Source organism: Caretta caretta, chromosome 4 (genome assembly GCF_965140235.1).
Source record: "Caretta caretta isolate rCarCar2 chromosome 4, rCarCar1.hap1, whole genome shotgun sequence".
Classification (NCBI taxonomy): Eukaryota; Metazoa; Chordata; order Testudines; family Cheloniidae; genus Caretta; species Caretta caretta.
Genome location: NC_134209.1, coordinates 120773912 through 120798480, shown reverse-complemented (window position 1 = coordinate 120798480; position 24569 = coordinate 120773912). Strand labels below are relative to the sequence as shown.

The 24569-nt window shown below is 36.6% G+C and overlaps 1 protein-coding gene across 9 annotated transcripts in view; it reads left to right on the top strand.

The window, feature by feature from the left end:
* The window catches only part of SLIT2 (slit guidance ligand 2), a 422385-nt gene that overhangs the window by 9454 nt on the left and 388362 nt on the right, over window positions 1-24569 (top strand). For all 9 annotated transcript variants that reach the window (XM_075128007.1, XM_075128006.1, XM_048848731.2 and 6 more), the window contains exon 4: window positions 12319-12390. In XM_075128007.1, the coding sequence (XP_074984108.1) occupies window positions 12319-12390 (72 nt within the window). The remainder of the gene's footprint in view (window positions 1-12318; window positions 12391-24569) is intronic.

The following is a 24569-nucleotide window of genomic DNA, read 5'->3' as shown; positions in this document are numbered from 1 at the left end:
ACTGACCAAAATGGAAAACTAGGAAAGATCATGATCAAGTCATGCCATATGTCCAGAGGATGTCTTCCATGGGTGAGGAAATGCTCACTGGGGGAAGCAGCAGGCTGCTGAGAGAAGAATTGGTGGTTATGACTTCTCCCCTTTCTGAAGATGTAGTGCAGAATGTGACGGGCAGAAGTACTCCTTTAAAATGACAATGCAAACACTTATGCACATTCATAACTTGAGCTGCATGAGTCAATTGACTTCAAGGGAGTACTCATGTGAGTCAGGTTACGTGAGTGCATAAACGTTTGCAAGACCAAGTGTTGAAACATAAGATGCAAACTCAAAGTACTGCTAGCTCAGACATTTTAGAAACCACTTGTATTTGCATAGGAGTTGTCGATAGCACTTTATGTAGAAAGAAACCATTGAATGATGTTTTGCTACTAAACTTAACTGTCTTCATAATCTAGGATGCAGTCTGTTCACTCTAATTTGTCTTGTAACAGTAAAGTTTTAAATATGATTGTTTAAAAGTTTGAATGAAGAATGCTATAGTAGTGAAATCAAAGTTATTTCAAACTTTTATGTTCACTGAACTTCAATAATATGTTTTTTACATTTTATATATTCTGTATTTCAGTCTTGGGAAAGATTAAGTTAAAGAGCTAAATATTCTGTTTTGTGGCAGATTTCATTCAGTTATTTCTAGAGTAACAAAAGTGGTAGAGAACTACTTAAATCAAAGTGTGTGCATGCGTTCAGTTACGTTAGGGAATTGTGTATTTGATGTAAATCTGCCTGTAGTTGTCGTCTACTCAGTGTAATACCATGGAAAGGAGAGGTGGTGGGGGAGTAACTTTTTCTAAGAACAGGCTACTTGAGAACTAGCGATGAAGGCAGCACTTACATGAAAACTTGAGGGTTTGACCCAGTAGTACTAAGTCACTACAGTTTTTAGTTCATGTTCTGGACAAATAACTTTAAATTTGTAGATGTTCAGATACCATGGTGATGTATGAGGCATTGTCGCATACATTATTTCAGGTACACGCTTAGCTGTAAGGAAAAAGTAGGATTTCCTTTGAAGAACATTACTTCGCTCTATTCCATAGTTTTATCAGAAAAAAAATTGTAAAATTGTGACAAGTTTACAGCTTGTATAACAAGGGTGTAATTCTAACTTCAAATGTATGGCTTTATATCACTGAATTTTAAAATTCTGATACTGCACAAAGGTCTTTGAGTGCAGTAGCAGAATTTTCAAGATATGAAATATGGACAAGAGTATCTTGTCTGAGACTAGAATGGAGCCCCTAAAATATAATGCATGTGGACTGCATTAGGAGGTATTGCATTGTACAGGCATAAAATTGAGTTTTCATATAACCTTTAAAAATACATGATTCAAGTGAAAATATGGCTTTGTAAAAACATGATTAATTCAAATAAATAGGAAAGTTTCTTAATAGTATAAGATGAAAACAAGCCCCGGTTGGTCAATATCAGCTGTTGGAACTGAATCAGTGAGGGGTAGTCATCAGAACATAGACTGTGAAACGTGTAAGATCCATGATAAGCTATGTAGACCCCTAACTATTCTTATTTGGCTTGCAGAGTTTATAAGGTTTGGGCTGTATGTCTCTTGCAAGGGTCCCAAAATATCTGAGGCCACATTATTAATGGAGAAATACTTGATGTAGTACCTAATACTTTAATTTATTATATTTTTTGTTTTTTTTAATGTGCAGGAGTATGTCTCTCCTCCAGACACCTCCCCCCCAATATGTGGAGCTGGAATAGAAAGCTGATTCAGGTCACTGCATTAGGGGAATTAATGTAGTGAGTTTTCATAGTAACAGTCATGACTCTAGCACTGCTAACTAGTATTACATTCGCAACCATGATAATGGGCACAGGCTAAAGAGTGTATATATACTAGCCTTTCTTTGGGTATTGATCTATGATACAAGTTTGAAGTTTTTATCCGTGGTATTTGAGTTGTGATAGATGAAGAGTAATATAATTTCCAAAAGAGGAAAAACTGGTGGTATTCTAAGTACCATAAACAGTATTGACAACTCCAAGCATTCATTAATCAGACTCCAAGAGAGTTTTAAAATTACATTTTTGTTTTTAATTGGCATTTTGAGTTTTGAGCCTTTATAATTAATGTTTCAAGAATTTTAGCCCTTTTGATTCCAGAGAGACTTGTTTTCCAATGAAAGGTGAAATTCTTACATAATCCCATGACTCCAGGATCTGGGGCTTTAGGGAAAAAACAAATGTAGCAAAATTTGCAATACAATTGCAAGAGTCAGCAATGCTGTGTAACTAAAAGCAGCTTTTCTGATTAACCTCAAACTTACAACCAATCTCGAAATAAGCATAAACATGAAATTCCAGAGGGAAAGGAGATTGTGTAGTTTGGTGATGGTGGTGTAAGTCTCCATTCTAACCCCAGTATTGCTGTTTTGCAGACTTAATCATTGAGTCACTACTCCAGCTTTTATAATTCATGTGACTACTGTGATGTTAACTAAATGTCTTTGTTTCACTTTTTTGCCGTAAGAGGCATATCGTGCTACCTTTTTCAGATAGTCCTCAAATAGTCCCAAGAAAATCAACTCCCTGTGGAGTAAGGCACTACTCAGTGTGAGAGGTAGGGCTGGCCCTAAAACTATTGCCTGAAAGGAAGTTGCACTGGATATTTGTTTTGTAGTAGCAAAACTTTATTTTGAACTAGATTTTACATTCACTGAACAGTGAGATTGCATTTTTCCCCTTAGTACATTATACATAGGTGAGATGACACTTTAGTGCTGGCAACTCTTTTTTTGTAAAGTAAAAAGCAATACAGTTTCAGACCCCAGAACTGTGTATTTTGGAAACTTTACTTCTGGGGTCTTTCTCTCTTTCTCTCTCTATTTTAGAGTTTAAGTGGCTATATAAACACTCATTTGGCTAGCAGTCTGGTAAATGTCAGTGTTCAAAGAGGTAGTATTTCCATGCATCTGTTGTAGGTAGCACAAAAGTAATGAGCTCAGGTATGGAATATGTTGCTGAACAGGCTTGAAGGAAAAAAGTTATTCCTTCTTCATCAGGGATGTGGCAAATCCTTCTCCTAGCTAATCTTACATAGTTTAAGGGCAACACTTAGCACATTCCTTATCTTGGAGCAGGGAGGAGACCAGGAAGCCTGGGGTGCTAATCACTTAGCAAAGGAATGTAAATTCCATCTTACAAGAATTGTAGGAATTATACTATGACAAGTTTTAGAGTAGCAGCCCTGTTAGTCTGTATCCGCAAAAAGAAAAGGAGTACTTGTGGCACCTTAGACTAACAAATTTATTTGAGCATAAGCTTTTGTGACCCTCAGCTCACTTCATCGGATGCATCAAATAAATTTGTTAGTCTAAGGTGCCACAAGTACTCCTTTTCTTTTTGAGAAATTATACTGAGGCACCTGTATTTGTGGGTTTTTTAAATTACTACTAGAATTATCCTGTGTTAAGATTTTTGGAGTTGCTTTAGCAATACTTTCAGTCTCTACAGTATTCCTAATAATGGAATATTAAATAGTGGCCAAAGCATTTAAATACCTTTTAAAAAAACATTTTATTATAATAGGTTTTTAAATTCAGATTAATATAATTTTTACTTCAGAATAATACAAAATGCTGTTACAGTAAAATCATCTCTTTGGAAATGTTATGAACTGTTAATGTAAATTTTCAATGTTACTGTTAGCTGTACATTTTATTCATCTCAGAGTCTCGTTTCTCATGGGACTCTTTATAGGTCTAGAAGTCAAATTGCAGTGAGAAGTTCTGTTTGCTCTTTGCAGACCTTTTTACAAATTCCAAGTCAGGAAGGCTGTTTATTTTTCCCACATCTGTTTTGTGCTCATCTTTTGTGGCAGTGTTTGCTGGATGCTCTCCTTTTTTTTAATTCCTCTGAAATGGGTAGTTTGCACTGTTGCAACATTTTAAAATCATCTCTGGCTCTTCAAAAACATATTGTTTAGTTTTGTTTAAAACTTGTACATTACTCCAAAATATTGCTTATTTAAGTGAGTTCTAGGCACAGAACTTAAAATTCCTGGAGAACTTTGCTGCAAAGAAGTATTAGTTGTACTTTGTATAGCTGACACTTAAATCTGTTCAATGTGTACTGCTTTAATGTTTCTACTCAGAATATTTACTCGGCAAAAAATAAGGCTGTTTGCATGCTTTTCAGGACAACAATGTAGAAACATTACAGTGCAATTCCCTATTTAAGATTAAAAAATTTCCACTGTATCCTTCTCCATATTTTTATCTGCAATTCCTATTTAGATTTTTTCCCCCAAAACCAGTGCATGGGGACTTGCCTGAATGACACTTATTCAGGCCAGTGACTCATAACATTACATTCCCTCACACCATTGTGAAGAAACTTTTTCCTACAGGTAGATTTCTCCACCCCCCCTTTACCCTCCTCCCCCCATTAGGGGGATTTCTTCTACCATCCTTTGCAACATCTGCTGCTAGCCACTGTTGAAGGGTTATCTGCAGCACTTGGGCAAGCATGCATGCAAAAGTAAAGGTGTGTGTGTTGTATGCAAAAGTATCCTGGGGACTCAGGCTTACAACTTTATTCTTCCGAGGACTTTAAGGTTGTCTCCAAATGCTGTCATCCTCTCCTCTCCTCTCTCTGAAAATCTGTCCTGATCTAGATAAACCCCATGTGCATCTCAGTCACCTGGCATGTATTGTATTTGTAGCTTGCTTTCCTCTGCTTCCCTGACTCACTTCTTCCCGCCCCCCCACCCCCTGCATCCACCATCTATAATGCTGCTGTCCTTGCCTGATATTTGATCATAGTACACCATTTTTTTGAGTTGGGGCTCTAGCCTGAGCCTGAATGTCTACACCACAATTAAATAACCTCATAACCCAAGCCCAAGTCAACTGATGCAGGCCAGTCACAGGTGTTTAATTGCAGCATAGACCTGTCCTTAAGGTACATTTCCACTGCAAAATAAATAAAACCAGCAGCAGCTAGTCTTGGAGCCCAGGCCAACTGACTTGGTCTTGTGCTATGGAGCTAAAACTAGCTGTGTAGAAGTTCCCGATTGGGCTAAAGCCCAGGCTCTTGAGACCCACCCTCATCACCAGATTTCATAGCCCAGGCTCCAACCCAAGCTGGAACATCTGTGTTGCTATTTTTATCCCTGCAGCGCAAACAGTTGACCCAGACTGAGACTTTTTGGTGTGTGTAAGTAAAATGGAGCCATACCCATGGATAACCTTATACGAAGAAAGCATAGGCCCTGGTATTCAAAGTAGAATTGATTATGTGGGCCTGATTCTTCATTAACTTGCATCTGATTCTATTTGCACCTGTATAAAACACTTCTAATGGAAATTCTGCATTTAAACTGGTGGCAGCGTTACACAGACTTGGCACATGCTCTGCATCACTTTAAAAAAACAACAAAAAAAAATATAGAAAGTGTAAGGTAGTGGAGAATTCGGCCCATGACGTTAAAGGGAAGCTGTACCACTCTTCCTCAGCCCAGCAGTCTGAAATGCAAATAATCATCCCTGAAAACTTTCCAGAATAGCATTTTTGACTACCTACTGTATTAGTAAGCAAGTGAGGTTTGTAACAGTGGCTGTGTGAAAGTCTAGGATATAACAGTAAACTTGTTTCCATCCTGTTTTAATATGGACTGAATAATCAGAATAAACATTTGACAAAACGGATGGATTTTTTGGTTTGCTAAACTAGTATTAAAGCAGGCTGGAACCTAGTTAGTAGTCATTTGCAACAGTGGCTAAAATGAATCCAACAAACGTCTTTCTTCAACGCCACTAGTAGGTGAGGTGTGCCAATTTTAACTTGAGGATTAGGTCCTGTGTTTTCAAGTCGTTACCCTTAATTGGAAGCAACTGCAGGATCATGCTTGTAACTTTCAAATGCTTTTAAATTTATTCGTGGTGAATAGTGTTGACCTTCAGATTTTAAGAACTGAATACTGGTCAAACTATTAGATGTAAGGAAAAAATTGTGAATAGATACATAACCCAGCTAATTGTGAGGATAACCACAGAGCAGATCCAAGGAAATCCTTCCAGGACTCTCTGCAATGAATAACCTCAGATATTTCCTGTGGGCCAGGTAAATGCCTATTTGGAAGCATGCAACCTGCTGACACATCAGTTGTTTGATTAGGAGCAATTTCAGCCATGGATCTCTTGACTTGGAAGTCCTTTCAGAGGGAGATTTGCACACCACATGCTTGTCAGGGATGCCGGTCAGTTTGTGGTGCAGTTGAATCATTAACAGTATAAGATGCTGCCATTTGGGGTCTTCGCAAAACAGAGTTGTTTGCCATGACGGGCAATAGCAAATGCTACAACTTTTTTTCAAGAGGAGGTTTGAATCCCAGGTAATTACCAGTTGCCTTCCTCCTGCAGTGGAATAGAGGCATGCTTGTACACCATTCTCCCAGTTCCCCTGATTCCGAGGATGCTTTCCAAGATCAAAAGAGAAGGCCATGATCATTCTGGTGACTCCATTTTGGCCTCTGCCTGACAGATCAATCTTCAGCTGCTGATCTAACTCCTAGACCATCCAGATGTGATTTCAGTCTCTGGATAGCCACATACTTCATCCAGACCCAGCGGCGCCACACCTTAGTGTGGCTATTCAATGAGCCTGACTGACAGACTGCTCCCTGCAGGTCCAGGAAATCCTGGTACGACGCAGGAAATGATCTACCAGAAAAACACAATGTGGACAACCCAAAAAGCCTTGGACCTACCTAGTCCAGGTCTCTACGAAAGATCCTCTAACTTTATCTAAAACAGGTTGGCCTTTCACTTTCTAATATCCACCTAATATCCCAGCTTGTCACTCACCTGTGCAGTTGTGCTCTGCCTTCTCTCACACCTGAGTTGTGAAGTCCCTTAGAGAACTACTACACCAGGCCTGCCAGAGAACCCACTCCTAGCTGAACCTCAATATAGGCCTCCTGAGACTCGTGGAATCTCCATTTGAGCCCCTGACTGCTTCTTGCCCCATCTCTGTCTTCCTAGTTGCTATCATTTCAGTCAAAGTGACTGAGCTTCAGGCTCTGACTAAATCTCCCTATAGAGTATTCCATAGGGACAGGGTGATGCTAGGACATAACCTGAAATTCCACCCTAAGGTGGTCACAAAACTTAAAGCGGATGATTCAGCTGATCTGTCTTCTCAAAACCACATTTGGCACTGAGAAAAGAAATTACACACATTAGATGTACCCAGGATTCTGTTTTATTATATTGACAGGAATAAAACATTCAGACTGTTGCCCATATATTTTGAGCTATAGTTGGGTGTTCTAAAGGTCAATCTTTGAGATGAGAAATGCCATCAAAATGGATTACATGGTACGTCTCCTCTGTTACCAGTTTGCTGGTGTGAATCTCTCACCAAATATCCACCAGAGCACAAGCAGCTTCCTCCACTTGCTTCTGAAAAGTGCCAAATATTATAAATCTGTAAGGCAGCAGTGTTCAGTTAACCCACTGATGTATGTTAAACGTTGTCTTGAACTTAGCTGTGAAGTCAGATGCCAAATTTGGAAGAGCAGTCCTACAATCGCTGTTCAACTGATGCACCTGATACTCCTCATTTCCACTATCCTCAGGGGATACTGCAGTGGAATCCACACTTGACACATACTTGACAAAGAGAATGGTTAATTACCCTTCAGTAACTGTGGTTCTTCTGAGATGTCTTAATCAGTGTCCAACCCGTGTCCTACCTTCCATCCCCATTTTTCAGTCCTCCGCTACCATGAGCTTTGAATTGCAAACAAACTGAGGAAGGGTCGCGGCCACTCTTCCATTTATACCCTCGCACAGGAGCACAAGGAGGTACAGGATAAGTGTGCAGCTCTGATGGTCACTGCTATTAAGCAAACAAAACAAACCGATCTTACATGTATGAAGCACAGGCACACCTACAGTGGGATCCACACTAACAACATCTGGAAGAACCACACTTTAAATTTAAACTTTCAGAGTCAGATTCCCTTGGGTACTTGTGACTGTTTTGTTTTGCTCTGCAGGAGCACAAACCAGTTGGAATGTACTAGCTAGTTAAGCAATATTTCTTGCTGTTTGTAGTGTCAGAGCAGCACAAAGAAGATGAAGTGTACATTCCAAATTCCCCTCTCCATCCTCTTTGCCATATTCCTGTGCTTTCCCCTGAGTCCTCAGTTTCACTTTATGCCTTTCCTTTTGAGTACCTCTGAGGGCCAGGTAGTCTACTCTAACAGACATATTTAGCATTAAGGGTAACTTTTTGCTGATCTTCATAATTGAAAGATTCTCTTTCAGTGGAGGCTAGCTCACAATTATCTCCTTTAGCAAAACTCTCAAAGAATTGCTCTCTGAAAATGCCCACCATAGCTTATTGATAAGGGCAACCTGTGGCCTCAATATAAAGATCAACACTGCTGCCTCCTGTTTCCAGTGGGAGTGAGGCCAAATGGCCATCAAGGAAGATATTAGCACCCTCACTGTCAGGAGGCAGAAAGGAGCACAGTAAGGAGCTGAGGAGAAGAGGTGGTTACCATATTTGCTAAGAACAACTTCTTGTCAAAAACAGACCACAATAGGATGTGGCAGCCATTTTGAAAGTGGTTAATTACTTGCATTGCTTTTCAGGAACATTATTCTTCACCAGAGGCTGAAGAATAATGGATAAAAGAGGACTTTGTTTTTGAAAAAGGATATCTATTGCACTATATCTACTCAAGATCCACCTCTGTACTGGTTTGTATAGCTAGAGAATGCCTGGGTTAAGAATTCAGGACAAAGGATTGACAGAGTACTAAATTTCTTACAAGATCCTTTTAAAAAAAATCTGTAAAGCTAATATAAATTCTCAATTTGCTGCTCAAATAGGAAATGCTGTAATTATTGGGAAGACACTATTCTTGTTTTAAGTGTGACATTCAACTCAATCTTAACTATGGATCCATGGCCAGTGTCTCTGTTATATATTGGTATACTTAACAAATTTATCACTCTTATCCTCCCTTTGCCTTATTATCTTTCTCAATAATTAGTGGCCACTCTTCTTAATGTCCAAAAAATTTGAATTGTCAGATCTGTGTAGCACCATTTGTGTCATTTACTTTGTCTATAAAGTACCTCACATATATTTTTGAATGCTGTGTGAACTATAAACGCTATTAGCAAGGCTTAAATGCTGAATGTTTGTAAAATGCTTGGAGATCCTTTTATAGAAAACACTGTAAAAGTATAAAGGGTTTTTGTGTTTTTTACTTTTAAAATGATGTTTGTTGTAAATGTCAGCCTTGTATACTCAAGATCATCACTGGCATGTTGTCTTATTTGCAGTGTCGTAGCCATGTCAGTGGAGAGGCAAGGAAGAGAGGAGCTTTCTACAGACCTATTCTGGTCTGGTCTGAAGCAGAGCTCTGTGGCACTTGAAAGCTTGTCTCTCACCAACAGAAGATTGTCCAGTAAAAGATATTGCCTCACCCAACTTGTCTGTTTCATCAGACTGATAAACTTTTTTTACAGTAGAAGCCTTGTCATAATAATCAATATTATGGCACTGTAAAAACTGGATCTTATTTCTATACTAGTATTGCTATACCTACATTCTAAGTCAGAAATGGAGAAACTGATTCATTATATATATTATATAATGACCCCAAAATGTGTGACGCGCTTTAAAGAAATGCAAGACTAGAAAACTCTGCCCTGAATAGCTTACAGTCCTAGAAGCTTGATCCTACAAGCACTTGAACGCGTGTGTTGTTCTTACTAATGCAAGTTGTTCCGTTGATTTTTTTTTTGATCTATAAATATGGGTTTGCAGGATTAATTCTACAACTTTAAAAAAAACTTCTGTTTTTATTTAACCATAGGCCAAACTTCTGTTTGTGCTTTTATTCCCCCGTTATTGCTGCTTGACTTAATACTGAACTGCCACTTTTTAAATAGTTTTATTTTTAACACTTGGCTGTTATGTTTTAATACATTCCTGTTTTCTTTCTATACTCTTCAGGAAGAGTTACGTTTTGTTAACCCTTTTCAATTACAGTATCCCTTCTGTTATGAACTTCATTTTAAAAAAATAAGAGGCACAACTAAAACCACATTTATTTGAAGTTGAAGTGTCAGCTATCCTTTTTTTATGCTTCTGTGCTTATTGTTTTTTGTGAGAATTAAAAGCAGAAGTGCTGAAATACCATGTATGAACCTATTTTGGTAATTCAATACAAAACCTGACTCTGCTTTCCTTGTAAACATATATTGAAGTCAGTGGGAAATTTGGATCACATGAATTGTAGGATCAGAGCTCCTATTTCATAGATCAAGAGTTGTGATGGGTCAGAACTCTGCGTTTCTTTCCCCAAACTGAATTTCCACACTTCACTTATCGCTGTGCTAAATTCTGCCCTTCCCACTTTCTCAACGTCGTCCTTCCAAATTCTCCCCAATGTCTTCTGAATGATGCCACGTGAATGTGAAATGTTTTTTAGCCTGTAAAAGTTTGACTGACTTCTCATGCTTGGTTGACTGGAAATAGCTTTGTTTTTAACTTCAGAATTAAGTATCTAGAACTGAACCAAAACTACTGCTTTGGCACTGTTTGTTTCAAAACCAGTTTTATTCAGCAAATTTGCACTTAGGCACTTTGGTCCTGGAAACACTTTTGCATATGCATAACTTTACTTGCATGAGTAGTTCCATTGAACTTGATGGAACTATTTGCTGAGTGCTACTTCAGCAAGTAGTTCCATCAAGTTCAATGGGACTACTCATGGGAGTAGTTGTCCACATGCATTCTTTACAGGATTGGAGCCTTAAACTGTGTTTGGAGCATACACAGTAAGTGAATTAAAGTATGCTGACAAATTTGAAAGGGTTCAGGAAGGAGCAACAAGAATGATTGTCTGGAAAAACCTGTATTACAGTGAGAACTGAAGGTGAATTTAGTTAATTCAAGAAGATTTAGATGTACCTTACAGCAGTCATAACTTCCTAAAGATTTAGGAATCTTCTTTTGTGCAAGCACCACTCAACATCTTTTTCAGTCTACTGGTGTCTAGTGACTTAAATAATCTTAATGCTAATACCATAAAACAGAGCCTCAGCTAACACCATGCAGGTGTGCAAGTGTAACCTGGGATGAATAAATTGTGAGTCTTTGTAAATTGCAATATAAGGACTAATGATGGGTTGCTTGCAAACAAATAGGCTTACCAGTTTGTGTGTCTGGCTTTGCCTATGGCTTTTTTCTTAAATTGTCTTGGACTTCATATATGAATTATTTGACTACCTGATTTGAGGGCTGCTATTGCTTTGTAATAGCAAAAATTATCTTAATTGTGAATCTAAATATATATAGTATAGTAAATCTCTCTCATTTATTTTATTTATATATATATATATATATATATATATATATATATATATATATATATATATATATATATATATATATATATATATATAATGTCATGGTTAAGTTGTAGTTGGCAGTGGATTACCTCCGGCCGTACTACTCTGGGTTTTTAACTTGTCATTTTATAGACTAAGCTGGGTTGATGTTAGTAGCTGAGTGAGACCTCATATGAAGAGATCTCTTCCAGATTCCAGCTACTGTTTTTCTTCCTCATATAGTACATGGTGGTTCTTCAGGTCCCTCCACCATGCCAAATGTTCCCATTTACTTTCATAGTCTTATAAGAAACACAATTATATTCAAAACTATTTAGTGCAAAGTGTAAGTTGATTTTAATTACATGGACGTCAAGAAAGTAAGGTTTCCATGGCAGCCTTATCTCTGCTCCTTTGCACAGTCGCATTGTGTGGATCTTTAATTACATAACTTGTATGCAGTGATGCATACGTGTGCAATGTATATAATGTGCATTTGGATAATCTTGTTGGCCACAACATGTTTGTATCAACTGCTCCACACTACAGAGATGGCGGAAAAACAGTACCTTTTTGTACTGATTTTTGTTCATATGGTATAGAGTCCCAACTTGGTGATTAAGCTAGACTCCTTAAATTGAAAATAGTCTTTCATAAAATGAAAGGCAAGGTACCATGGGCTGATTACATTTTCTGGTAAAAGTTGAGTAAAAGTTACTTCTGGACCATGTCTCCACTAGTGGACCAAGATTTGCATTCCTCTTCTGTGCTTTGTTTTCAGTTTGTTATAGCATAGGCATGTTGGTACAAAACATTTGCATTTGATTGCTGTTGCCTTAGTTATAACCTAACTTTTTATTTTTTCTCTCAAAAGGCGTCTAAACAGAAATAATCTTCAGTTGCTTTCTGAGTTGCTGTTTCTGGGGACTCCAAAACTATACAGGCTGTAAGTAGTCAAAATGCATTATTAATTTTGGAAACCTTGCAAGTCCTACATAATGTACTTTACTTTTATATTTTTATCTATGAGTGGTGGGTGTGTATAGGTGGTATCTTATCTGTCCTTTTCTGAAGTGTGCTGCTTTTTTTACCTTGTCAAGAACAATGTAAGTTATTTCAATTTATTATTTTCTTTGATTACTCTCAGTTGTCAACTGCAGTGTGTGTTTTCATTTTCTATCTCCGATACACAAACTCTGGTCTGTCTGTGTCTCTCTCTCTCTCTCATCCCCCCTTCTAAAAATTTAAATGAGCTTTTGGTGGAAGAATAGGCTGGTTTTTTCCCTAATTTTTTCTTTTTTTTGTCTTTCAACAAAGCACAAAAAAGCCAAAAGTAATGGATTTAGAAGTGTTGGACCGGTGATATTACACAAAGGCTGTTCATAATTTTTGTTTCTGGAATATTGTTCTGTATTTATATAAGGCATGTCTTGGACTAAAAACCAGTCCTTTTACTACAGTATATCTGTGTTGCCATCTTACATACCTGTTGCTACACTGGTAACCTACTGTTTTGACAGATTACTAAAATGAAAAGTACAAAATGGTAACCTTTTTAGTTACACTGCACTTTATAAAGCTGCTATTAGTGTTGCTTTTGATTCTATTTTATGGTTATTAATTTAAATTGGAATGTTTCAGCCAATGATGTTCTGGAATCTAGTTTTTCTTTACAATATGAATGTCAAGTAGACTTAAGTTATTTATCTAACACAAAGCAGTCTCTACTGATTTATTTTAATAAAATTTCAAGGTAACTTTAATTGCTTTAATCATAGTATGTAGGACAGAAGAGAACACAGCATGACATTTTAACAGCAAGCTCTGAAAACACAGCACATAATTTGAAGCTTGTTTCAAAGACACATTTTTGATATTTCATTGTAGGCTTCGCATGAGACTGTACTGCTGGAATTGTTATAGGTTAAATGGACAAAATAGTTTGACAAACTAACCTATTCAATTCCTCAGTAAGCAATCAGTAGTCAGGAGGATATATTTTCCTGATTATTCCCTTGTGTGGTTGGAAAATGAGGGAAGATAGGATAGCTATCTGATCAAATTCACTCCAGTTCACAATATTCTTGAAGCTGAAGTTGTTCAGGTAAATTTTCATAATGAAGGTTTCACTTTTGGAAGTTGACTTCTGTTCTAATTTCCTTAAATGATTCATTCGGCTTCCTTTCTAATATGAAATAAGAGTCTTAAAATGGCTAAATTGTACCACATGCATATTATCATATACTTGTCTACTATCTGCCTTTGCTTTTGATGTAAGTGTTTGAATCAAAAGCTTTTTCTGTAAATAAAACACTTGGATTACTAGACAGCAGTATGCTAAGGGGTTCTGCTCTGGCAAATTCCTTCCTTTATCTAACAAAATTAAGTACACACCTCTCAAATATTACAGTATGTGTGCAGTATATATTACAAGTTAGTAATTCAACCATTTTAAAAAAAAAATCCCGAGCAAACATGGAAACATTAAACCTGAAATTTTGTATTTCCATATCAGGAAGGGTAAGAGGTAAGGATGTTCTATTTTATTCCACTTTTAGGTTAGTGTTTGTTCAATCTTATTCCATTTAAAATAGCAATGAGATAATTTACAGATTAAAATGGATGTACATTTTAAGGTATACTCAAATTTGAATAAACTTGATAGAATAAGTTTAAAAAATATATATTGGATATAGGACACACATACACATAGTTAAATCTGGTGGAAAGTAAGAGATGGTTGGCTTAACAGTATTAAATTTCTTCTGCCCCAGGGTTATTGTTGATCAGACCATGAAAGTGAATGTCTGGTTATAACATATGCATGTTTTAAAAATACACTAACTGTACTGAAATATATAGTTTAGCTGTATGCTTAATTAAGTCAGAACAGCAAAAGTAGGCATTTGTTTGGGAATGATGTATGTTGGTGGTTCATGATCAGGAGGCTTTGGATTTTATATAGCTTGTCCACCATGCCAGGAATGAGTTGTGTATATTTTTTTTGTTTTGTTCTTGTTTAAACTTCGTGTGTATATGTAGGAACTCTTACATAAACTTATACATACAGAGCTATAGTCTCTTTGAAAAAAGGAGAATCAAAGTTGTCTATGGACACTTATATACCAAAAAGTGTTACATATTTAATTTTCCCAATTTTTTTAAAAAAAGCCTTAACATGCTAGTGTGTGTACTGTATGTTTCTCAGTATGCTGTTCAGCTTCTTGAATGATAATTACCATTTGGCCCTTGGCTGTAAATGAGATGCCAGGTGAAGAAGCACATATGCTTGTTGTGTAGCCTAAATGCCATATAAAAGAGCGAGGGTACACTGTATATGAATTATGATTAGACATGGTTGGTTGCCGCCAGCGGCCGGTTATGCTTTCCCTTTGCTGTCTGCTCCAATTTCTCTTTGGACGGGTTGAGAGAGCACTGCATGTTCAGGTCAAGATGTTTGCTCAGAAATATAGTACAGTTGCAGCTGTGTTTGTTGGAGTAGGAGACTAGTTTAAATAGCATTACCATTTATCCAGTCCATTAACAGAACTCTGTAAAATAATACCAACTCTGCATAAACTACAGGACAGTGTAATAAAATTACAAGCACTTGTTGACAGACGGGAAGTGTAAGTAAAGGAAAGTGATAGGTTGAGAATTTAAAAGAGACAGTACATAATTTTGTCTGCCTGAATATTCTCTATTTTGGAAATCTAGTTTGTATTTTTCAGATAGTTAATGCTGCAGGAAAATAATCTTACAAGAAAACTCCTAAAGCTAGGAAATATTTTACTTTACAGTATGGCTTAAACTATTTTAACCTATTTAGAATTGAACTGGAAAGATGGTTTGGCATAAAAACTCCATTTGGGCCGTACTAATGGTTTTTTAAAGATAATTATAAAAACTTGTGGGTATATTGAGAATATTTTTGTATAATTTCTTAGTTACTTGATTTTTCAAGAAGAGCTTAAATTCTTTTCTTGTAGAATAAGGATTTTGACAAAATAGTAGTGTATAGATACCATTAGTGTGGGTCCTGTTGGATAATATTTAAACTTTTTTGTATGAAGCCATTGTTCAAAAAGCATTTTTCATCGCAAGAACAGCCTGCATTGTTTAACAACCCATATGACTACTGACACTGACTTGTCTAGCGTCAGCAATAGTATCTTTAAAATAAAGAACTATTACGGACTAGTGGGTTTATCTGAGGCAAATAGTATTTGACTACTTAATTTGGCTTGTTAGATCACAGTTCATTGCATTGCCATTTGCTGCAGGATACCAAGAGCCATGTCCCAAGCTCTTTGAGAGTTTGGCTTTAAAAGATACCTTTTTAGGTGGTAGCATGAACATGATACAGACTTCTGTGCACAAAACCTGTACATTTTGATTTCAACAATTTAGAAGTTGGGATGAGGGAGTGCCTCATGCTTGAGCTGACATTTCAGAAATATTTGTTCAGTCATTATAGCTCAATTTAAACAACCTTTGGAGGGGATAGTTTAAACTTAATCTAGGTACCAAGACTTTTGGTCCACTATACACCTTTCATTTTTACCACTAGCATAGTTGAAAAGAAGTATATGTGGAAGAAGACATTTCACATATTTAAAGGAAAAAGTCTTGGTGTAATCTGACTATAAGAAACACCTAGTTTAGTGATGTCCGCTTAGTGGTTTAAAATCCTTGTAGCTAAGCATAAAAGCAGAAAACTGCATGGGGAGCCCTTGCAAAAAATTCCTCCTCCTGAATTAATTTCTGCCAGCTATGATTAAAGTGTGTGGTACTAGATGTGTCAGACACCATAGTTCTCTGCTTCATTTTACTCTTGGCCTCCTTGGCCCCTGCCACAATAAATCCAACAATGTTATGCAGGAATTGCAGGTTACAGTTGCTACGGTTACCGTTGTCTGGTCAGATCGACATCATTACTCATCTAGTGAGCTGCCATGATAGCTACCGCTGATTTTCTTTGCTGGGAACACCGAAGATGTTTGACGCAAAGAGGATGAAAGTTCTTCAGATTGCTGTCATATCTCTTTGTAACTGCTCTGAGAGCACCTACTTTTAGCATCATTGAAGTTGGTACCTCTTTAGCTGTCACAAGTGAACATGCTTTGTTTTCTATTTTAAAAGTAGAACCAGTCAGAGGTGAGAATGAAAAAGATGGTGCTTTTAAGGGGCTTGAAGAAAAACTTCTAATTTTCAATGTTTTTTTTAAGCTGTTCTGTTTCATTACCACTAGTATAATTGTATAGCGTACTTAAATGCACAGTTCTGCCTGTATTCCTTCTAAATATTCAAAGCAAGGATTTATTAATAATTTGGTAGATAAAAGGTTTTATCTATAATCATCTAATAATCCCTTTTGACAAAGCAAAGAGAATTCTGTCATGAAAACTCCTAGAGATGCTAAGCCTCCTTATACTAAAGCTTCTGACTACTTGTATTCCAAGTGGAAACAGGTGGTTTGGCGTTTAAAAATCCAATGTACAAAAAGAATGCATTCCCAATTGTAGTAGGAAATATTATTGAATGGTTCTCTTCTTTGAAGTAGCTTGTTAGATGAGTTGCTACTGAACAAAAGCAGTAATTGGCAGGTTTCAGCTGTTACGTATATGCTGTAATACTTTTAGTAAGGATTATACCTTTCAGTACAAGTGTGGTGCACGTGCAACAATCCGTTTCAAAGAGGGGTATTGATATCCGAAAATGATACAATATTATAACCTTTACCTAGATGAAATCCAAGTTTAGTTTGTTCTTCTAGTTGGCACAAGTGCTTTCTCAAGCATTAGTGAGATCACTTTAGTTTTTTATGGCTTGTTCCTATGCATTTAAGCAACTGAGAAATGCTAATAAATTCCTTCAAAATTTACTTCAATCTTCTGTTTTTGAAGGTAAATGGAAACAAATAAATCTTTATGCTTCCATAATGCTAATGTTGTTGTGATTTTTGCTTTTTAAACCTCAGATTTGGAAAGCTAGAATCTTGGGTTTTTTCTTCCTCTCTTCCCCCCCTCCATGTTTAAATCACTTCAAATATAAATACTTTTATTTATAAAAGTTAGATAAGAATTGGCACTAATAGTCCAGTGATTTCAGTTTTTTAAATTATTATAAACCACAGGGAAGACTAATTTTCTTTGCTAAATATTTATTTTGCAAAGCATTTGAAATAAACAACTAAAACTGATAAAACTGAAATTTTATACACATTTATGGTCATTTGTAGATAGGCAATCTTGTGATTTATTTTAAATGAATACTTTGTAAATTACAACATCTGCCTAGAGCAACAGTACAGTAAGAGGATTGTCTTCTTTTTCTGGCAGTGGAAGAACACAATTATCATAACTCTGTGCTAAATCAAGTCACTGACCATAGTATATTAAGGTCTTGTAATTAGAATGCGACCTAAAAATGAGTTGGCTGACTAAGCTTGTAGGCCCACTGCTAACTAAAACTCACAAAGGTTATTTTTGTTGTAATTCTGAACCACAGCTACCAAAATGAGTCATTACTAATATCCACCTTGATGGGTATTGGAAATAGGCATATTTCAAGCAATAAAGACTATTAATGTACATAGCCAGTTTGTAGGGAATTCCATAATTGAAGTGTGGATTTTGCATTCTCCAAAATAGAATTACCTTGCCATGCAGTAGCAACTTAAGGTCAACTGTGTCAGCTTTTGATGCTTCTATTTTAGCACTTGTTTGTGGGATGGAAGAACCAGAAGGCAGCCTTTTATAAAAGATTGCCAAGACCAGTGTTGTTCCTCCACTGCCCACCCTATACTTCAGACTAGAAATGGGAAATAAATTGTCTTGTATGTATATTTCTCTTCTTGCCCCAATGCTTAGTTCAGCATGGAACTCAGATTCTAGTTCTGTAGGGCTTTGACATTCAAGAATCAGTCACCCCTTAAAAAGCAGCAAACAAAGAGAGGACATTAGGACTAAGTTCATGAGTAAGGGATTGCAGGACAGGACTCTTAAATTTCTAGGGATGTTGGAAGTACTACAAAAAGCTTGTTCAGTACATTCTTTCTTGAGTTTGCTCTAGTCTTTCAAAAGTGTGAAAGCAAGAAGCTTACCGGAGCACTTGGTACAAAACTGATATCTGTGTCCTAATGGGGAGAAAGTTATTCACACTGCTGTGTATTTTTTGCCCCTCTGTTTATGGCAGGGTTGTGGGGGAACTTGAGTATATTGTGGGTGTACTTTAAAGGTTCATTCCGACTCCAGTAATATTCCCAATTTTAAGTATAGGGGTTAAAACAGAAAATGGTAATAGCTCTAAAATCAGAATGAACTTTTAAGTGTGCTCAGTGTAGTCCAAGATATCTTTATTAAAAAATAAAGTACAGCTCATTTTCAGAACATGAGCAATGGTTTTGCTTTACTTGTATATTGCATCCCTTTCTCTGCCCTTTGAGTGAATGTTCTTGTGTTTGTACAGCACCTAGCATAACATGGTTACTTACAAGAAATGATAGGTGAAAAAATATGGAACTAAATATTAAGAAATCAATTACTTCACAGCTGAATGTAGACTTGTGAAGTTAAAATGTTGGTCAATGCTTTTGCACTTTTCATCTTGAAGCAAATATTTTCTTTCACTTGTGAAATATAGTTTGCCCAATTGCCATGTTGGGTTCTCAGAATTTTAGCTTGAGGTAATTGGGGAAGTGACTTAAGTTGCTTTTTAAATTTACCCCTTACATTCTCTAGTTATAAAAACATAAGTTTACATTATTATGCACGTAATACTTCCTTTTGTAGTGGGATGAAACAGCAAGGTGGGTAGACTGTTGGGGCTGTAAACTAACCTCTGGTAATGGACAAATCCATTAAATCCTTATTATCTGAATGAGTAGTCTACATTTTCAGCAGACAAGCGTCTATAGGGACACTTATAAATGTTGATTTTCATTATGGCAGACATTCCAATACAGTTTATAGTCACGCTTTACCTTAATTTGAAAACCACATTAAAAAAAAAAGCAAGCAAACAAAACTATGGCTTAAGGCTATTCTGTAACCTTAATTTGAAAACCATGTTTAAAAATGGCAAGCAAACAAAAATATGGCTTAAGGCCACTCTCCTGGTTTCAACATAAATGCTTCTGATATTTGAAATTTCTTTTAGTATTTGATATTAGCATTTAAATATGCCTATTGAAAAGATAAGTTACATTTAGATCTGCTTAGCAATTATTAGTCATAGCAAATTTTGTATTGCTTTATTTTAAATTGTACTAAATCAGTGGGGAGTTTTACTTAAAAACTGTCCTAATTATCTTAGTCTACTAGAAAGACTGTGTGGGTGTGGTGGAAATTGTGTGATGGGAAGGTTGCTGTCACAGCAGAATCTGAATATTGGCAGATTAAAAAAGAAAAGTAGTTGAATACAATTTAGAGCAGTGCATTGCAGTTCTTTTTGGGCCATCTCAGCTATAGACAATCTAATGGCAGATTCAGTCACTGGGTTGTTTCTGCAGGGTTACCTTGAAAGATTTACTAAACTATGTTATAGGAAACCTTTCAGGCAGCAGTTAAGTAGGAAACTGAATCTCAGTGAAGGAAGTAATGAAAAGTAAAAAGGCATGTCAGAGGAAATACCATTATTATATGGTACAGACCCGTGGTGTGAAATGTTTTATGAAGAGAACATCTGTAACTCTCAGCTTGCACTAGGTGGACATCGAAGTGTAGCCATGCCATCTTGATTAAAGTGAGAATAAAAGAGGAATAAATCAGGCCAGGGGGAAAATGAAAAAATATTTGAGCTTCACCCCATGATGGTAGGTTTCTTCTGCTGGTAGAAGATTAAAGCTCAAAGTAACTAACTGAATAGCTGAGAAAAGTCCAAAGAAAGCTTGATTGCTTCCCCTCCAACAGTTCCAATTGATTGAAAAAGGCCTAATTTAAAGTTCTGTTTGTTCTGTGTCTTAAACCATCAGAATTTCTTTTAGAACGGGGGGAATGCTCTGGAAGAAAAAGAATCCAAGGATAAAAAGTCATTGCAGGCCAACAATTGTTCCTAATCCTCACAAAATGCTGAAGAAATTAAATTTATTCTTTATTGCTCAAAGTGTTACCTAGGTCACTGGGCGATGGGAAAATTGAACTGGAAGTCGAGTAGGCGCAATCTTTGTTTTGTGTCTAGATACTTAACCTTAGACATGACAAGGCATCTTAGAGTGTTGTGGGAACTTGGTTTAGAGTATTAACACCAGGACTCTTATTACTCTGGATTTATAATAGGCTATGCTGTCAGTAGATGAAAATGTTGTGTTTACGTTTCAGTGTTAAATGATCATTTAATTAACACCTAAAGAAAAAACTTGTGAAATTCTTAGCAGCTCTTATTGATGGTTTCCTTGGAGGTTTTAATATTCAAGTTACACTGTGATTCATAGCTATACTTGCAGAAGCAAAGACACGTATGAACTTAGTCAAGAAAGACAGACAGTTTAACCCCTGTTGACCCTTCATCCTAAATGTTGATTTATATAGCATTTTAAATGCAGTGCATCTATTTTAAGGGTTCTTTACAATTACATACTTAGCCTTCAAATAAGTTTTTTCTAGTTTGAATTTTTTTATAAAAAGCTCTATGTATATCAATGTTTTTGCAGAAAATTCTACTATTCTGCATTTAGTAAATTTGCCTTTCATAAAAGTTAAAATTGTTTAAAGCTTTAGTTTTCCCCAACTTATATTATCTAGTTAAAAAGACTAGGTAGAAAAAAGGGGTTTGAAACAGTGTATTTTATTTTGATAGTAGTAGCTACCGTATGTTGAACTACAGGAAATTGGCAAGAGAAATAACATTAGCACAAAAATGTATATTCATTTTAGCCAGCACATAGCAGCTTTCATATGCCCCATTATATTAAAAAATCAAGGCTGTCCAAATGACTTGATTTGTTCTTGCTCCTTAATGCATTTTGCCATAATGTAGATTTAGAAAGCATTTTGAATAACGTTTTTTGCATCCTAGAGCTAAACCTCGATGAAATGTACTGTTACAGAGCAGCTGCTTTTTCAACTGGTGTATTTTTAAGACACTTTACACATAGTGAAAACTGAAATTATACTAGACTCAGAGAACATTGCTATAGTTTTAGTGTAGTGTATTTTGGGCTAGCTCATCCTTCCTTTTTGTTCCTTTGTTTAAACCTATCTTTCTAAAATAGTAGAAAATATTAATCCTTTACAAATGTGTTTAATAAAGTCATAGCTTCATTCTCTCAACAGTGACCTAACCGCTATTTTTTTTCCTGGGCTTATGCTCGTCTCTTTATATTATTGTAGTGCCCCAGAGCACCAGTCCTCATGGACTAAGACCCCATTGTGCTAGATGCTGTACAAAAAGTCAGCCCCTGTCCAGAAGAGCTTACAATCTAAGGCCTAGTCTATACCTGAAACTTAGGTTGATGTAGCTACGTCACTCAGGTGTGTGATAAATTCATACTCTGAGATGCCTAAGGCTGGTATAAACGCTGTTAGGTTGATTTGTTCTTACTGACTTAGCTACTGCCTCTCAAGGGGGTACATTTATTGCAGCAATGGGGAAAAAAAAACTCTTCTGGTTGCTGTACCAGGTGTCTGTGCTACAGCAGCATAGCTGCGGCTGTGTGACTGTAGTGTAGACAAAGCTATAGTATAAAACAAGAGACAACAGATGGATCTAGACAGGCTGACTGGAGTACAAGGGAATGATGAGACAACATTGGTTGGCATGATAAGACTGAGGGCTCTCAGCACACCAACTGCCTAGCTGTTAAGTTTTGTTATGGACTCCTTTATGAATGCATAGATATATATGTGGACTTGAGAAGCTTAGACTTCTGTTGACAAATGTTAACTATATTTTTCCCTCCAAATAAAAATGATGCAAAATATACAACAGTTAAAACTTACACAGAAGGCTGTTCCAGACAGGAGCACTCTGTCAGTGCTATCAGGGAATAAGATCCTAATAGTATAAAATGATATATCAAAACATGATCTTCCTTGTGAATACATTGAATTTACATATTTAAATTTAAGTAAAAAATGTGTAACAATCTGTATCTGAATCTTTCTAAAATATTTGCCGATTAAAACTAAAATACTTAGTGTAATCCATCAAAAAGTCATACAGAGAACTTGACCACTTTTTTCACCTGAGTGCCTGTAAAACATGGATATAATTAATATTTATGTATAATATTATAGAACTCCAGTTATATTGGCACATGAGCCAAGGAATGACTCAGAATAAAAGTGAGGCTTACACAGCACAGAGCTTGATCACTTGTTTTTCTGCATTGTAATCATGTTAGATACCAAATGTATTGAATTAATGAATTAAATAACACACATGAGGAAATAATTTAAACTTTCCACACGACGGGATGGATTTTAGTTGGGACCAGCCTTAATTGTATGGGATTCAAATCTTGGTGTGGAGGTTGATGAAGATTACCTAAATGACCAATAGCAATTAAAAAAATTACTCTGGTCATATAAAGCCTCAACCCCCTGCAAAAAAAAAGTAAATATGACATGTGCAGTATTTGATCTCAAAGGACATAGCTAAAATAAGAGATGCAATGGTGAGTAATTAACTGTTGGCTAGATCCTGAAAAGTGCTCCTGAGTAAGGGTATTGCAAGTTTGGTAGTATACTGGGGCATTTTGGAGTGGGAGGGGGAAATATATAATGGCTGGGCTGAGCATTTGTACTGTTGGAAGAAGCCTTTATGTACTTGAACTCTTTCTCCCCACTGCAGCATTTCTGTTGATGTAGGGTAACTTTTTTGGGGAGGGGGGTTCAGTAATTGGCCTGCTACAAGGCTCTCAAGGCTGGATCCTATTGGGTTTGATAAGGCCCCTTGTTTGGGAAAAGAGTATAAAAGATGGGCAGAATAATGGCTGGTATAGCAAGAGGTGATAGGTGCTCCTGCTAAATCTGTGCCATAATGTAAGAATGAGCAAGCATTTTTTTAATTAAAAAAAAGTTTAAAAGAAATACTTTCTCCTTTTAAAAATGTGGGAAATAATTTGTTGAGAACTAGCACAGTTGAAAAAAGTTAATTATATGAATAAGGAAAACACTGACTGAGTCATCCAGTCCCAGGCAAAATTAGCTAGTTCATAGTAATGGGAAAGACTTCCTTTCTGATCCCTACCTCTTTTCCCCTAGTGATAAATCCATTGAACAATTGGCTGGAAGAATTGTTATTTCTCTGAATTGTCTAGTTTTTTCTGTGTCAGAAGCCAGGATACTAGATTAGATTTCGTCCTCTAAATTTCATGAGTGCCAATTGCAAAACTGTCTGGGCACAAAACAAAATAGGGTTGTTGTTTTTAATGAAACCTTCTTGAGGGGAAAAAAATCAACACCTGGTAAAATCAGTAGATCCCTGGGCTTTTCCCATTCCCTCTACCCTACTCAGAAAGAAACAAACAACAAAGCCATTATTTCTGTAAAAGATGAGCCTTATTTTGTGCCTGTTAGTGTATGTTAACAGACTCAAGCTCTGATGACCACAGGGGATGCAAATTCTGCACTCGAGTGCTTATCACATAATGCAGTGACAACTGAGTGAGGGAGGTAAGTCTTAGCCAAGATTCAAACCACATGTGGCTTCATAGGATCTGTGCCAAGTTAAAATTTCACCTAGAAACAAAATTTTCTTTGTGCAACTTATTCAATCAATAAAACAGGCAGCTGCGTGTTGCACCAATTGCAGGTTGCATCTATTCTGGCACACAGGTAAACCACTGTAGTGGTCAGAGGCCTGGATAACCGTGGCAGTCTGCTGCACAGAAGTAGTAATCTCCTTTTCAGAGGTAGAATCCCAGGACAAGGACATCTCTGGGAATCCCAGTAGCATTTTGGGATCCAAAACCATCCCCATTTATCAATCACTTGGGCACGCTACTCCGTCCATAACTGCAAGATAATTATTCAGCAGTATTAGCAAAATTACAGTTCCATACCAAGATCAAAAGCCAGACTGAACAGAACCAACAGACTCAAAATTCAACTACACGGTCATCTTTTCTCTAAAACCTTATGCTAAATTAAAATCTGCTGGGATATGAATATTTGTACCAAA